The 17,188-nt window shown below is 43.2% G+C and overlaps 1 protein-coding gene across 1 annotated transcript in view; it reads right to left on the minus strand.

Moving 5' to 3' along the window:
- Positions 1-17,188, minus strand: part of LOC142652831 (collagen alpha-2(VI) chain-like) — a 147,552-nt gene that overhangs the window by 108,877 nt on the left and 21,487 nt on the right. Inside the window, exons 7-14 of the mRNA XM_075828513.1 lie at positions 14,118-14,144; positions 13,999-14,025; positions 13,610-13,654; positions 11,596-11,649; positions 10,210-10,272; positions 9,029-9,091; positions 8,840-8,893; positions 3-38 (exon numbers count right to left, since the gene is read on the minus strand). Coding sequence (XP_075684628.1) covers positions 3-38; positions 8,840-8,893; positions 9,029-9,091; positions 10,210-10,272; positions 11,596-11,649; positions 13,610-13,654; positions 13,999-14,025; positions 14,118-14,144 — 369 coding nt within the window. The remainder of the gene's footprint in view (positions 1-2; positions 39-8,839; positions 8,894-9,028; positions 9,092-10,209; positions 10,273-11,595; positions 11,650-13,609; positions 13,655-13,998; positions 14,026-14,117; positions 14,145-17,188) is intronic.

A 17,188-nucleotide genomic window follows, 5' to 3' on the forward strand; every position in this document is an offset into this window, starting at 1 on the left:
ACCTGATCACCGGTAACTCCCACTCGGCCAACTTTTCCCTAAAAAAACAGCATATATTTTTTATATAATAATAGGAAAGAAAGAACTTTAAAAAAATTATTCGCCTCTTAAAGAAGACAAATTAAAGTTCAGCAGGCAATATTGAACGTGAAAATTACTGATAGAATTTACATTAAAGGGAGTCTGTCACCAGAAATGTACCTATCAAACTAGCAACAGAGTAATATAGTGTAGGCTCATCTGAATCTAATGTTTTTTTTCCATTTTCACATGAGTGCCGCCTTTGCAGAGAAAATCACTTTATTCAATATATGCAAATGAAGCAATGAGGGAAGCACTGTAAGGGTAAGGCCACACGGTGCTTCGTTGACGCAGTTTTGTTGTGTTTGAAAACCGCATGTGGTCAACTGCATGCGTTTTTTGTCTCTGTAATGTTGCCGTTCTGTTGCGTTTTTAAAGGAAATAATTGATGGACGTAGTTTTCACCCGTGTTGAAGTTTGTTAGGTGCTTCCTGTATATAGTTCATTACAATGCATTGCAAAACTGTTAGCAAAAACGCAAGCAGTTCAGCAACAACTTTGGCAGCGCAGTCAATAACTGCATGCGGTCGGACATTATGAAGATGCAGTTAACTGCACAAAAAACACGTAATATAATAGCAGCAGTCCGTCCATAACACAAATTTCACCATTGACTTCTATTGAAAAATGACGCTGCAGTTTAAAAACGCAACATAAACGCACCGTGACCGCACCGTGTGGCCTTACCCTTAGCGTATGTTCACACGCTTAACAAAAAAACGGCTGAAAATACGGAGCTGTTTTCAAGGGAAAACAGCCTCCTATTTTCAGCTGTTTTTTAAGCAACTTGCGTTTTTTGCAGCATTTTTTACAGCTGTTTTTGGAGCTGTTTTTCTATTGAGTCAATGAAAAACGGTTCCAAAAATGGCTCAAGAAGTGACATGCACTTCCTTTTTATGGGGCGTTTCTTTTACGTGCCGTCTTTAAAAACGGCCGCATAAAAAATGCCCAGTGGGAACGGAAAGCCGTTTTTCCCCATTGAAATCAATTGGCAGATGTTTGGAGGCGTTCAGCCCCCGTATTTTTAGCAGTTTTTCGGGCCATTTACAGCCCAGAAAAACGACTGAGAATAGGTCATGTGAACATACCCTCACACCAAAACTCTCTGGCTTCTATCCCCACTCCATCCCTCCCTTCTTTCTTTTATTGACAGGGGCCAAGCAGTGTAAAAGTCGAATTCACGCCTGACCCCGTATTCTCCTGCATATTCTCCTCGCCTCTGCTTCATAGTCGGAACATGTACAGTATATCCTTGACGTTTCACCGGTCTAATCAGCTGTACTACGCATGCACCGATTGCGTCAGTAAATAGGAATAGGAATTTTCTAGGAAAATAGATCTGGTACAAGCATATAAAATCCCAAGGTTTTTAGAAGTATATTTAGCAGATGGAGGATTATCAGGAAAATGTTTGGTCAATTATTTCATATATCAAATTTCTTGCCTTAAAAGATTAGGCCTCATGCACACATCCTTGTCCTTTTATACGGCCGCAAAAAACGTATCTGCAAAACACGGACTGCAGACAGATGGCTTTCATGTACAGCCCGTTTTGCAAAACGATCACATGGATCCCGAAAGAAAACAAAAACAGATGTGTGCATAGCCCCATAGAAATGAATGGGTCAGTGTGCTATGCGTTAAAAAAACGGAAGGAAATAACTGATGTGTGCATGATCCCTAAGCTTCAAGGTACGTAAAAGGAATGGAATTAGATATTTTTGTTTTTTTTACATCTGGTATCCGTCAAGGACATTTTAAAAATATTAAAAATAATATATGGAATCCAATTCCTGCACTATTTACAAATGAAATGTCCCCTTACCAGTCTAACTAAAAATCAATTGCTTTGGAAAATACACAGCTGAATAAAAAACATGAATCAGGCAATTATATGAAAATAAATAAAAATAAATAAAACATATACATTATTTTGCACTACGTAACCCATTGGCGACCCACAATTGCGTGGTGCGGCACCAATGGGCTGTCAGATGGGGCTCCCTCCCTCTGTCAAACACCTTAAATGCTGCGGTTGCTATTGACCGCAGCATCAAATGGGGTAAATTGCCAGAATCAGAGCTCTCTACAATTCCGGCAGTTGCAGCAGGAGCCAGGCTGTGTATAACAGCCGTGCTCCTTGCCTCTCCAGCACTAGCAATTGTTTCCGCTTCCTAAGAACATGGATACAATTGAGTCCAGTGGTATGTGAGTGCATGTCGGCCCTGGGGGGTTTCCGGGCAACCCCTCTATGTGCGCCACTAAGGCCACCTAAATTTTCCAATGATCAAATGAAATTGTGAATGGAAAGATCATCTGACAAGATTAAGGGTATGTGCACACACACTAATTACGTCCGTAATTGACGGACGTATTTCGGCCGCAAGTACCGGACCGAACACAGTGCAGGGAGCCGGGCTCCTAGCAGGAGCCCGGCTCCCTGCAGTGTGTTCGGTCCGGTACTTGCGGCCGAAATACGTCCGTCAATTACGGACGTAATTAGTGTGTGTGCACATACCCATACTGTAACTGAAAGGCTACCGTGAAATGTTTGCTGATGAGTTTTCATATGTGGGGTGACAAAGAGTAAAGTGACATACTGTTGTGCCCGCAGTTGCTGACTGCCGGCACATCCTACTTACCGGCAACCGTGACCGCAGGACACTATCTTCATGATGGAGTCTCCCTCCCCAGAGAAGCCGGCACACAAGGCTGCAGCTCCCCTCTAAGATCTATAGGGAGCGCGCGCACGCTCGTTCCTGGCCTTAAGGGGCCAGCGCGCACCAATGCAAAGTTCCCCAGCCAATCCCTATACACCCTGGACTTTAAAAAGGGCTCGGTCCTTCCTCTCCTTGCTTGAGCGTTGTTGTGTCCACCCATGTTCGTTATTACAAATGGTCTCTTAGTTGTATCCTGTGTTCCCTTACCCTGTATCCCGTATCCAGTAATTGTGTTTGTTCCAGTGCGAAGCCAATTGTCATCTGTGCCAAGTGTCGTCTGTGCCAAGTGTCATCAGTGCCAAGTGTCTGCTACGCCATGTGTCTGCTCCGCCACGTGTCTGCCAAATCATCTATCCAGGTATTCTTGTCCTAGAGACTTATTGACTATTATTTGGACAGCCGCTACTCCGCTACGGTGGAGCGGCCGTGTGGGTCCACATATCCCATAGCCATGACAGTACGCTCAAACCATGGATCCCGCTGGTCAATCCAAAACCGCGATCCAGCTGATGCAAGTGGATATGCGTGACCTCCGGCACACCAGGATCAGCTCTTACACGCTGTAAACTCTGTCATTAACTGTTTGTATCATCCTTCTGTCCCTCCTCTGTCTGCTACCGCTGCTCCACCACCTGCTATCCCTCCTGCCTGTCTTGTGTCTGCATTTTCGTTGCCTCTACCTCCACACTACGACGGGAATCCTAAGACCTGCAGAGGTTTCATTAACCAGTTTACGATCTACTTCAAGTTACGTGCCCATCTCTTCCCCTATGATGAGGCCAAGGTATCATTTGTTATTTCTCTCCTCCCTGGCAAAGCCCTGGCATTGGCATACCCCATCTTGGAACGAGAGGGTCCAGAATTTTCTGATCTGCCACTGTTTTTTGAGACCTTCCGTACAGTGTTCAAGGAACCGAGTAGAAAATTCTCTGTAGCTGCCTCACTGCTGACTCTCAATCAAGGGGAATCAACTGTAGGGGAGTACGCCATCTCCTTCCGTACACTGGCAGTGGAGCTGGCTTGAAATAATGAAGCTCTGGTGGCAACTTTCTGGCAGGGACTAGCTCCACGTATAAAAGATGAACTAGCGGCTCGTGAGCATTCCTCTACTTTGGATGCCTTGATACTGCTAGCAATCTGGATCGATATGAGGATCCAAGAGCGCACTTGTTAAGTTCGCCAGGAGAAGATATCTTATCAATGGGCACCTAGGTTTCAAAGAACTCTTCTGCCTTCTTCTGTTGTATCCCTGATGGAGCCAGTGCAAATAGACAGACTCAGATTGTCCGACATAGAGTGGCAACGCAGACGTTCTACTGGATTGTGTCTGTACTGTGGTCACAAGGGATATTTTGTGCGCAATGCCCTCTGAAGCCAGGAAATCTCCAGCACTTTGGGTTGATTGGAGAGACAACTCTATGCAAATCTTCTTCTGCTACTAAATTGTCTAGTCCTGTGTCTATTGTCAACAGTGAAGGATCGCACAGTGTGCCTGCCTACTTGGATTCCGTAGCGGCTGCAAATTTTATCCAGCAGGACCTGGCAAACCATCTTCACACCTCTGGCGGTCGCTTCAGTTGATGGACAGCCCCTTCTGGACCCTATTCTGTTTATCACTAGGCCATTGCGACTACAGATATGAGTCCTCCATTCTGAGCTGAGAGCCTCCTATGTCTTAAGCAAAGCTATTAACCCCCTCCTGCTGGGATTGCCATGGCTTCGCCAGCACGCCCCAGTCCTTGATTGGAATTCAGGAGAGGTCCTCCAATGGGGACCCCGATGTCTGCACCGCTGTCTGCCACAGGTTCGACCTGTTGTTTCTCCTCTGCCTCAATCTCCCTCTGGACTGCCTCTGCAATATGCTCATTACGCGGATGTCTTCAGCAAAAAGGAGGCAGAGGTCCTTCCTCCTAATTGTCCCTATGACTGTCCTATCGAGCTGCTTCCTGCAGCCTCTCCCCCTTGCGGATAGGTTTATCCTCACTCCTTGCCGGAGAACCAGGCCATGTCAGAGTATGTCAAGGAGAACCTAGAGAGGGGGTTAATCAGGAAGTCTACTTCGCCAGCCGGAGCTGGATTCTTCTTTGTGGAAAAGAAGGATGGATCTCTTCGACAATGCATTGACTACCGTGGGTTGAATCAAATTGCAGTTAAAAACAAGTACCCCTTGCCGCTTATCTCTGAGCTCTTTGACAGGATTCGTGAAGTAAAGGTTTTCACTAAGCTGGATATACGCGGGGCCTATAATGTTATCGGTATCCGCAAGTGTGATGAATAGAAAACCGCGTTTAACACCAGAGACGGTCATTACGAGTATCTCGTAATGCATTTTGGACTGTGCAATGCTCCAGCAGTGTTCCAAGAATTCGTGAACGACATCTTCCATGATCTTCTGCATGATTGAGTGGTGGTGTATTTGGATGACATCTTGATTTACTCACATGATTTGACGACGCAACGGAAGCATGTACGCCAAGTCTTGTTGCAGTTAAGGGGGAATAACCTGTACGTGAAACACGAGAAGTGCGTGTTTGAAAAAAATCCTCTTCCAATACCTGGGGTATATTATTTCTGATCGTGGTTTTCAAATGGAGCCGGAGAAGGTGAAGACCATCTTGGCCACGTCCTTAAGGTCTCCGAGCTATCCAGAAATTTCATGGATTCGCAAATTTTTATCAACAATTTATCCCAAATTTCTCTTACCAAGAAGGGAGTGAACGCTAAGGACTGGTCCCCTGAGGCAGAGTCGGCATTCTTCAACCTCAAGAGCCACTTCACTTCTGCTTCTGTTTTTCATCATCCGGATGTGACTCAACAGTTGGAGGTTGATGCCGCTGCCATTGGTGCAGGAGCACTCTTGTTTCAGAGGAATTTCTATCATGTGGATTCTTCTCCAGACATTTCTCTCCTGCTGAGCGCAACTACTTCTTAGGGGACCGAGAATAACTCACCGTCAAGTTGGCGCTGGAAGAGTGGAGACACCTGCTGGATGGGGCTGCTCATCCTATCATCATCTTTACAGATCACAAAAATCTCACATATTTGCAGTCTGCTCAACGACTAAATCCTCTTCAAGCCAGGTGGTCGCTGTTCTTCACCAGATTTCAGTTTCTTCTTCACTTTTGTCCTGCGGACAAAACATTAAGGCTAATGCCCTGTCCCGGTCATTCGAGACAGACAACTCTGAAGAAAGTCCTCAACACATAATTGACCCTTCCAGGATTATTGCAGTAAACCCCCTACCATCCAAGGATATATCACTCCTGGAAAAATCTGCATTCGTCCTGCTGACCAGAAAATAATCCTCCACTGGGGACATAGTTCCAAACTGCCTGGGCGCTCAGGTGTCCGTAAGACTCTGCACTTTATTACTCATCACTACTGGTGGCCCATGCTGCCTAGGAATGTTGTGGACTATGTTTCCTCCTAAACTGTGCCTTAAATAAATCTACCCATTCCAAACCTGCTGGTTTGCTTCAACCTCTGCCAGTACCTGATGCCCCCTGGCAACACATCGCTATGGACTTTCTAACAGACCTTCCTCCTTCGGCTGGATGTACCACTGTCTGGGTAGTGGTGGACCATTTCTCCAAAATGGCACATTTCGTTCCTTTAACTGGTCTTCCCACTGCTCCCCATCTGGCAAACCTGTTATTTCAGCACATCTTTCCTCTACATGGTCTACCCCTCCATATTGTCTCGGACCGGGGTGTACAGTTCACGTCCAAATTCTGGAGAGCCATGTGTAATCTCCTAGATGTGAAGTTGGATTTCTCTTCTGCCTATCACTCACAGTCTAATGGTCAAGTAGAAAAGACCAATCAGATATGAGAAAATTATCTTCATCATTTTGTTTCTGCCCAACATGACAATTGGGTACAGCTTCTGCCTTGTGCAGAGTTCTCATTTTATAACCATACTACTGAGTCTACTATTTCTTCTTCTTCATTCTACATTGTGTACAGTCAGCGTCCACAAGTTCTTCTCCCTGTGCCAGCAATGACTCAAGTACCGGCAGCTAATTCTTTATTTGGGACTATCCTTCACATCTTCCAGCAGATCAAGTTTGCAATCCTTCAAGCAGTTGATCGCATGAAGAGGTATGTCGATAGTAAAAGAAGGATTCCTTCTCAGTTTTCTCCTGGAATCAAGGTCTGGCTATCTTCTAAAAACATTAGTCTCAAGATGCCTTCTCGCAAATTCGCTCCCAATTTTCTAGGCCCTTTCAACAAGGTCTTGCGACGAATTTTACCCTGTGTCCTATAAGATTTGGCTGCCTCCTACTCTCAGGATTCCCAACTGGTTCCATGTTTCCCTCTTAAAACATGTGGTCCTGAACCGCTACAGCAAATCTCCTGTTTCTACAGTTGCTCCCAGTGGTTCTTCTGACGACTTCGAGGTGAAGGAAATCCTGAACTACAAGAGGGTAGGAGGAAAGACTTTCTATCTGGTAGACTGGAAAGGGTTTGGTCCTGAGGAGAGGTCCTGGGAGCCAGAAGAGAACATCAATGCCCCAACTCTCAACAAGAAGTTCCTTCTATGATCTTGACCTAAGAAGAAGAGGCGTAAGCGCAGGGGTACTGTTGTGCCCGCGATTGTTGAACGCCTGTATGTCCTACTTACCGGCACCCGCGACCGCAGGACACTCCCGTCATGCCGGTGTCTCCCTCCCGGCTGTAGCTACCCTCTGGGTCCTGTAAGGTGCACACACACACACACACACACACACACACACACACACACACACGCTCGTTCATAGCCTTAAAGGGCCAGTGCACACCAGTGCAAAGTTCCCCAGCCAATCCCTGTACGCCCTGGACTTTAAAAAGGGCTCTGCCCTTCCTCTCCTTTCCTGAGCGTTGTTGTGTCTGCTCATGTTCGTTATTGCAAATGGTCCCTTAGTTGGATCCTGTGTTCCTATACCCTGTATCCCATATCCAGTAATTGTGTTTGTTCCAGTGCAAAGCCAAGTGTCATCTGTGCCAAGTGTCATCTGTGCCAAGTGTCATCTGTGCTAAGTGTCATCAGTGCTAAGTGCTGCTACGCCACGTGTCGGCTACGCCACATGTCTGCTATGCCAAGTGTCTGCGAAATCCTCTATCCAGGTACTGTTGTCCTAGAGACTGTTATTGACTCTTTTTTGGCCAGGTGTGGGTCCACATACCCCATTGCCGTGACACATAAGGAGTGAATTTTAGTCTACTAACTTGATTGGAAGCCACTGAGGAAACTAGTAGAGAGGGGCACCAAGCGGAAAGTGGTGGAAGGGATAGATTCTTACAGAAGAGTTCATTATGGAGGGTAAGTGACTAGATAGAAGGACATTGTGCTAGTTAGGACAAGAGCTTATAGTGGCAGAAAGCTAAGATCCTTAGCGTTTTTTGAGTTAAAGGCTTTTTCTTAAAGATGCTGCACAAGGGGGAACTGCAGGATATGGAGATATTGTGGATGTGTGTAATGAAGAAGAGCACTGAATCAAGGGTTATATCAGAGCTGTGGGCTTGATTTTCAGTTAGAGAGGGGTTTCCAAGAATAAATGGTTCATAAGTTGTTTGAACTGTAGACAGGAAAATCTAAGTGTGATCTGCATATCTGAAATGTGGGCATTGAATGCCACTGCAAAATATTTGATAAATCACATGCAATTGCATACATAGACTTCTTTCTATAATCTGCATACACTAAAAAGTGGTATTCATTCATTTAATAAGAAGATCTATCTTACATGATTTCAACTTATATGAGATTATTGTGCACCTCCACCGATCGCTTTTCTCCTTTGCATCATATATACTTTATTTCATTGTCATCACTGACTGTCTCACAATCTGACATCACTATCTGTATGTTTTTGGAGTGTAGGAGGAAACCCATGCAAACATGGGGTGAACATACAAGCTCAATGCAGATATTGTTCTTAGTTGGATTCAAACCGAGGACCCCTGTCTGGAAGAACACTATGCTCCCCACATAGAGGACTATGTTACTGATGTCCATATTTTCTTTTCAAGCTCCAATAAAAATCCATATTAACTCACTTTTAATCCTTTTATTCCAGGTAGACCAATATTTCCTCTGTAGCCAGAAGGACCCTAGGTTAAATGCAAACGGGAAAGTAGTCATGTTATTGTTTCCAATTCATTAAAAAGACAGGAAGTTAAGGCTTGACCAAAATACATTTATAATGAGTATATTATTATGTAAATATATCTAATGGAGCAGTTTACCTTTTCACCTGCATCTCCTCTTGGTCCAGGTGGGCCTGCTTGACCTGGTTTTCCAGCGAAGCCCTGTATTAAAAAAAATCTGAACATAATGCATGAATAATATACATTCTTGCTACTCAATTTGAATAGTAACTCCTATTGAGCGAACTGACGGAGAACATATCTTGTTACTTAAGTAATAAAGAGATATGAGTAAGATTTATCTTACAAAATTTTACCTCTATAATGCCTACAGACATTTTCCTGTTAAGGATTTTAGTGAACTTATATAAACAGACAAAGTAGACTATGGTTGGCAGTGATAAACCAATATGTGACTTCTGCTCTGAATAATATTCTCTTGTCCGCATATGTCAATAAAATGACATCACTTCCAGACAATAATACAAATAGGGGCCTGGGGAAGAACAGGGCAGGGAGAAGATGGCTTCCAGTCCAGAGCTATGCTTGAACTAGAGGTTGGAATGGAGAAAGTAGAAAAAAATGTTGCAAGGTGCTTAGAGCTTTGGGTTTTCTTAGATAGGTAAGGCCCCATGCACACGACCATAAAAATCGTCCGTAATTGCGGACCGCAATTACGGTTCGCAATTATGGACCCGTTTACTTCTATTGTCCACGGGCACCTTCCTGTTTATTTACGGGATGGTGTCCGGTCCATAGAAGTGTACTGCAAAAGATAGGACATGTCTTTGCAGGGGAGCATGGGCCGAAAATGTGGGAAGCTGCCCGAGGGCGTCGGCGACAAGCCGCAATTGGCAATCGCGGCCCGTGATTACGAGCACGGCCATGTGCATGGGACCTAAATTGGTGGATGTTTATACATGAACTACTTGTCTCAGATTCAGAATCTATTCTAGGTTTAAGACAGTTGAGGCATCTGATCCAGTTCTATTTGAATCTGATGAATATAGCGCATTGTCCAAAATAGCTTGATTATCATTAACCCCTTGCTACCCCAGCAATTTTCCAGTTAAACAAGCTTGTTCATCTACGCATTTTTTGGTTCATAAGCTGATCTCTTCCCTGTTTACATGGGACAATGATCGGGAACGAGCGTATGTATGTATGGACGCTTGCTCACACTGTCATTGGCCCGTGTAATAGGGCCTTTAGAAACTATTACCGTGATTGAAACTAAAATGCTACGTTTTTGGCAGTTTCGATTGTATGGGCTGCTTTACCTTTTCCCCTGGGTATCCAGGCAGTCCTCTAAGTCCGACACTGCCACGAAGTCCATCATCTCCCTGCAGCATAAGAACAATAAATACTTTATTTTCTGAATGTTTTATTGCCATGCACTAACATCCACTTTGCACCTCACAAAGCACACCCTAGGGGTAAGTTCACACAGGGCGGATACGCTGCGTAAATGTACACAGTGTGTCCGCCCTGGATGAGGCAGTTGAATAAGGTACCTGTGATCATCAATGGCTTCCACTAAACTAGGAGGCAAGATATACAGTGAATGCTATATAGCCAAGTATTCTATCATGATTATAAGCTGAATGGAAAAAATACAAGAATCTGATAAAAGGTTTCATATCCTAAAATTATTTTAGGAAAAAGTAAATACACAACTATTATGATAATGGATATATATTATGTAATTTAGTTGAGAGTTATGCTCCATAAGGCTGGGTCTCCTCATGTTTTTATGGGATTCCTCCTACACTAAAAAGGATTTATCAAATTACAATATTAGGGTAAATGTCTGTATTGTAGGTCAAAAAATATTATACATCTGTAAACTTACAGGTTACATCTCATTCCCCGATAATACAGCTGTAATACTATATTACAATGTGACTACAGACATATTTAAGCTGCTGTGGACTTCTGTGATTTGTACTTTATGTTTATTGTGCCTCTCGATATCTAACTGATATAAATGTTTATTTCCATCAGTTCGATAGGCCATTTAACCACTTAGATGCCACAGTCAATAGTGACCGCAGCACCTAAGTAATTGACAGAGGGATGTGGCTCCCTCTGTAAGTCCATCGGCACCCCGTGACATATTTGCGGGGTGCCGATTGGGATACCATGGCAGCCAAAAGCAAAACAATGGCTTCCAGGTCTGCAATGTACGAAAGCATACAGGAGAATGACCTAATAGCCCCATTGTCAGAGTAAAACTGACAGGAATAAAACATTATAGAAGAGATTAGATGATCGCAAGGTTAAGAGTAATTGAACAAGTGAGCTCAGACGCCATTCTAGACTACCTCTTACCGATCTATAATGTTGCACATCATCCAACAGCAAAAAAAAGTTTAAACAAACATGGAGGCCGTTGAATTTCCAGCTATATTTTGATGTATACATGGCATCATCAGGCCCCCCACACACAGAGAACATACCGATCTGCTGTCCGGCTATCCATGCATAATGAACTAGAAGATGTGTTGGACGTGATCTAACTTTTCTCCCCTACCCAGTGGATAGATGATAAATGTTTGTAGTCTGAATATCCCTTTAATGGAAAAATGGTCAGTATATATTTTGATTGAATTATTTTTTCCACAATATTTTTATAGGCAGATTTGTAAAAGCTACAACAATCATACCTGAATTCCAACTTTTCCTTTACATCCTGTTGATCCCATTGGACCAAGTTTTCCCTATAGATAAAAAAGACAATATATTACACATTGTGTTTCATATAAATCTCCAATTACAAATGAATACACTCATGACCCAAAGTAATCATCCATCCATATACTGAATGAAAGCAGCAATGTTGTAAGAACATACAGCATCACAAAACAGACATTTCCCATTGGAAATCGGAATGTACCGCCACTTGCTGCATTATAACGATCTTCTCATAGAGCTGCATGCACACTATCCCTACCATGAAAAGTCATTGTGCACATTTCTACCCAAACGAGTGTCTAGATTTTTGTAAGGTCCTACAATAGGTTTGCTTTGAGGGCTACCTTTGTGTTTTTTAGATGTATATATCAGATTTATTTTTTTCATTGTTTGTAAATGACCACATTGTTATCAGTTAATATTCACAGAAGTGACTGCTAAACCATTATTTCACAAAACTCAGAAGGTAATCTATTAGTACTCATATTAGCACTACAAAATTATATAGGGGTAGGGTACTGGTAAAATGATAGTAGCCATTTCCATAGCCTAGATATACCCTACTCTGTATTCTATGATGAACACCGAGTAATCGCCCTCAAAATGGCAGTCAGACATAGAAAGCGTGTCCCTGGCAAAATCCCTTGTGAAATCCTCAAAATAAAATATTCATATTTGCTGTTCATATGTCAAACTGACCAGTAAGGGTCAGTTTACACAGCGTTTTTTGAGGCTGATTTTGACTCGGAAAGTGCATCAAAGTCAGCGCCAAGAAACGCCGCCAAATCGCCCCGCATTGATTTCAATGGGAGGCAGAGGTGTTTTTTTTCCTAGGGCGGCTTCTAACTGATCACGGAAAAAAAAGCGGCTTGCTCTTACTTAGAGTGGTTTCCGCTTCTCACCTCCCTTTGAAACCAATGGGAGGCAGAAAAGACCTGCGGCTCTCATTTAAAGAATTTTTGCAGCATTTTTTTTGCCAGCGTTTTTGCATTAGATTCAACGGCTGCAGCCAAAAAATACAGCAAAAATGCTAACAAAAAGAGTCAAAAAATGCTTACAATTAAAAATCTGCCTCAAAATTCCTGCAGATTTTTTTCTGCCTGGCAAAAACTTCATGTGAACTAGTCTATAGAATCCTCAGCTCACTCAATTTAAAGGCTATGTAAACCTTTGTAAGGCAAAACATGTTTTGTTTTTTTTAAGAAAAAGGTGTTTCAGTGTATTTGGTACAACTTTACAAATAGTTTTTATAAAAAAATATTTTTACTTTTTTAGATGCAGCTGCTCTGTATACATAAGTTAGATGTGATAGTTCATAAGTTAGATGTATTATTTTACAGGTGGATTCTGCGTGTGAACTTGTCAGATCTGCGGGACTGACAGATTCAGTGAATAGAACTAGATACAGCTGCTCTGTATAGAGAATACAGAGCAGCTGTATCTAAAAAAGTTAAAATATTTACCGCTATTCACTGAATCAATCAGTCCAGCGGACCTGACGGGTTCAGTGTTAACGGGTCCTGCGTGTCTCTGACACACACCTTTTTATTAAAAAAAAAATGTTTTGCCTTACAAAGGTTTACATAGTTAATCACCTTATGTGTAATAAAATTAACTATAATATTTGCAGCAAACAAATATATTTTGTTTGATTTTTTCACTTTACGGCTCTGTTCACCCGATGGACGCAATTGGCTTTTAATGGGGTCTGTCAGGTTCTGTCATGATGTCAGTCGTTGTGATGAGAAGTGGAACCTGCTACAGGGACTCTGAACTGAGCCTCCGAAGCAGATACATAGAGCCTAATATATGTTTAACACTATAGTATATCTGCTTATCCTTTTATGTATTCTAGATTATTATAGACTTTTATAGAGAATTATTGTGTTCTGCCATCTTATTAAAAATTGCTGAAGATACAATTCCATCTGGTTTTATGATTCCAAGCAATGTTGTAGTGTGTTTCTGCAGAATATTTAATCCTACCTTTTCCCCTACTGCGCCATTGTATCCAGGCTTTCCGGGGTCCCCCTTTTTGGAAGAGAAGTAAACAAAATGCTAAATGTTATGTAAATTACTTAAATAGGTTTTCCAGCCACTAAAAATTGACGGCCTATCTCAGGATAGGCCATCAATTGCTGATGGGTCGGGGTCTGACTTTTGGGACCCCCCGCCGAACACCTGTTTTGAAGGGTGCATAGCGTCTTCCCCTTTATTTCTTCTTGCTCACTGTGAGTCGTCAACACGCATTTAGCAGCAATTCACGGGTATTGCAGCCTTTTCTCCCATTTACTTCAATGGGCCATCAATTTTTAGTGGCTGGAAAACCCCTTTAATTGTTATAAATCCAAGAATATTGCTATTGCAGAGCATACCTTCATCCCTGGCTCCCCATAGTCTCCCTGTGAATGACATCAAATTACATAAATTATTAGTATTGTATTTGAAACATGGTAAAAATTAAGATGATGTTCAATGAATTCATAAAACTCACTTGTTCTCCTTTCTGTCCAGAGTAGCCCTTTAGATTAAAAAAACATAAATTATAAAATGTTTTAAAAAAAATACTGTTGCCACTACTAGTATCAATAGTAACAATAATAATAATATCATTAATTATACTAATAATAATAATAATTTTCAGAACGTATAAATGAACCTAAGCATATATACAATTTCTAAATAAATAAATAATATATATTGGGTTCTCTCCTTCCTTCTGTGTAGAACTTCATAAGCTAAGTTCACATACAGCATATAAAGTGGATGTGCGGTCCAGATTTTCTTCTCTCCCCTTGTGATTACAAAATTACTTTTGTTCCTTACAGTTTGTTTTTTCCTCGTAAAAGTAGTAAAATATAGACGAAAACTATATAAATTTTGCATTGCTGTAATCGTATTGACACGCAGAATAAACTTAACGTGTCATTTTAATTGCACAGTAAACGGCCTAAAAATGAAGTGCAAAAACACTGGAGGAATCGCTGTTTTTTTTTGCTTTTCCACCCTCCAAAGAATTTTTTCCCCTGTTTCCTACCACATTAGATGGTACTATAAGATGAAAAACTACAACTCGTCCTGCAAAAATCAAGACCTCATAGGCCTATATCGACAAAAAAAATGTATGGCTTTTGGAATGTGGGGAGGAAAAAAATTTAATGGCGGGATGTTGATAAAGGGGTATTCCCATCTTAAACACTTATGGAATATTCATAGGATATGCTATAAATGTCTGACAGATGTGGGTCTCAGCTCTGGGACCAGCACCTATATCCGGCCCCCGTTTGCTGACTGCAAGTTGACTATTCTAGACGGGGACTAGTAGACAAAGGGCTGTAAAACAGCGCTTGATCTGGCTATTTCCATAACTCCTATTGAACAGAATGGAGAGAGTCGCGCGGCCCCGTCTCTGCCTAGAATCCGCAGCTTGCGGCCGTCACACCAGACAATACGGGAGTCCAATGACCCTTGTTCTCGATAAAGGTGCGGGGCCCAGAGCAACTATTAGACATTTATGGCATATAAGTTGGGAATACCCCTTGGGTGTAACCCATCTGGTCCTTATTCACATTTCTTTGATTTATCTTGGACCATATCCATATTCAGCTAATTAAGTATATTAACAGCAATGGCACCACCTACTCTTTGTTCCATTATATATACAGAACTAAAGAACTTATTTAGTAACTCTTCCTTTTCGTGATTCCCCTTAACCAACTCCCCATTATTTAGGGGTCCTACATGTTCTGACCTTGGTTTTTATGCATTTATATACTTAACCCCTAGCCGCTGCAGCCAGTTTTGACCTTCCTGACAGAGCCTCATCTTTCAAATCTGACTTGTCTCAATTTTCAAGAGACACATTGTACTTTATGTTAGTGGTAAAATTTAGTATTTATTTGTGAAAAACGCCAAAATTTAGAGAACATTTGGAAAAATTTGCATTTTTCTAAATGTTCATTTATCTGCTTGTAAGAAAAATAGTTATCCCACACATAATAGTTAGCGTAATGGCGGGGTAGGGAAACAGACAGGTGAGCCCTAATCTACCCGCCGCTCAGTCTCTGCCTACTTGCACGACCCGTCCTAGGCGACGGCGTACAACTGGGCGACGGTCCCTGCGCTCAATATGTGCACGACAGACAAACATACAAGGGTACACAGAAGTTAAGGGAAATGGGGCAGTTGCCCACGGCAACACCGTGAGCAACAAGAGTAGTGAACGATCCGAGTCAAACCAGGAGTGTACGAGGTACTAAACGCAGAGCAGGAGCATAGTCAGTAAAGCCAGGGTCAATATGAAGCAGAGGTCAATAGTAATAGCTGGAACAGCAGAGCCAGGAAACAAGAGAGAGTCACAGGCAAAGACAAGAAGCAAATGAAGGTATACATAGACCGAGGGTGGGAGCTAGAACCGTCTGGCAAGGCTGTGATAGGTTCTCCCACTCCTCAGCCTACCAGCCTGAGTGGTAGCAGATCGAGTCACTCTATCAGACCTAGGAGCAGATGCAGACTGACTAACCACGGGTGTAGACACAGAAGCTGTAAAGGATCTGCCAGACACAACTTCTGTGTCGACGCCCATAGTTAATCAGTGTGCACCTGCTTCTATGTCTGTGAGACTGACTCCATCTTCCACCACCCAGGATGGCAGGCTTAGGAGTGGGAGAGCTTATCACAGCCTGGCTAGATGGAGCTAGCTCCCGCCCTCTGTCTATTTATACCTGCCTTTCCTGTTCCTCCTTTGCTTGTGATTCTTCTCTGCTGGTTTCCTGGCCCTGCTGCAGCTTCTTGAACTACTGATCCTCTGCTTGTGATTGACCTTGGCTTTACTGACCACTCTTCTGCTCTGCGTTTTTGTACCTCGCTCATCTCCTATTTTGACTCGGCTCGTTCACTTCACTTGTTGCTCACGGTGTCCCCGTGGGCAGCTTCCCCATTTCCCTGGCTTCTTTGTACCCTTGTCTGTTTGTCTGTCGTGCACCTATTGAGTGTAGGGACCGTCGCCCAGATGTACCCCGTTGCCTAGGGCGGGTCGTTGCAAGTAGGCAGGGACTGAGTGGCGGGTAGATTAGGGCTCACCTGTCTGTCTCCCTACCCCGACATTACATAATCACAAGCCCATATACCTAGTCTACCCTGGTCCCTGACACTACTATCGACCCCCTTGAGACCCTGGCTCAGCAAATGCAGGGCCTCTCCCTACAGGTCCAGGCCCTGGCTCAGAGGGACAACCAGCCTGATGCTACCCTGGTAGTGCCCCTCACCTCACCTCTTGAACCCCACCTCAAGTTGCCCGACCGGTTCTCAGGGGACTGTAAGACCTTTTTCTCCTTTCGGGAAAGTTGTAGGCTCTATTTTTGCTTAAAGCCCCACTCCTCTGGTTCTGAGAGCCAGCGGGTGGGTATAATTATGTCCCGGCTCCAGGAAGGGCCCCAAGAATGGGCCTTCTCCTTGGCTCCTGACGCCCCTGAACTTTCCTCCGTTGATCTTTTCTTTTCGGCTCTCGGACTCATTTATGACGAGACTGACAAGACTGCCTTTGCCGAGAGTCAGCTGGTGACC

Source organism: Rhinoderma darwinii, chromosome 5 (genome assembly GCF_050947455.1).
Source record: "Rhinoderma darwinii isolate aRhiDar2 chromosome 5, aRhiDar2.hap1, whole genome shotgun sequence".
Taxonomy (NCBI): Eukaryota; Metazoa; Chordata; class Amphibia; order Anura; family Rhinodermatidae; genus Rhinoderma; species Rhinoderma darwinii.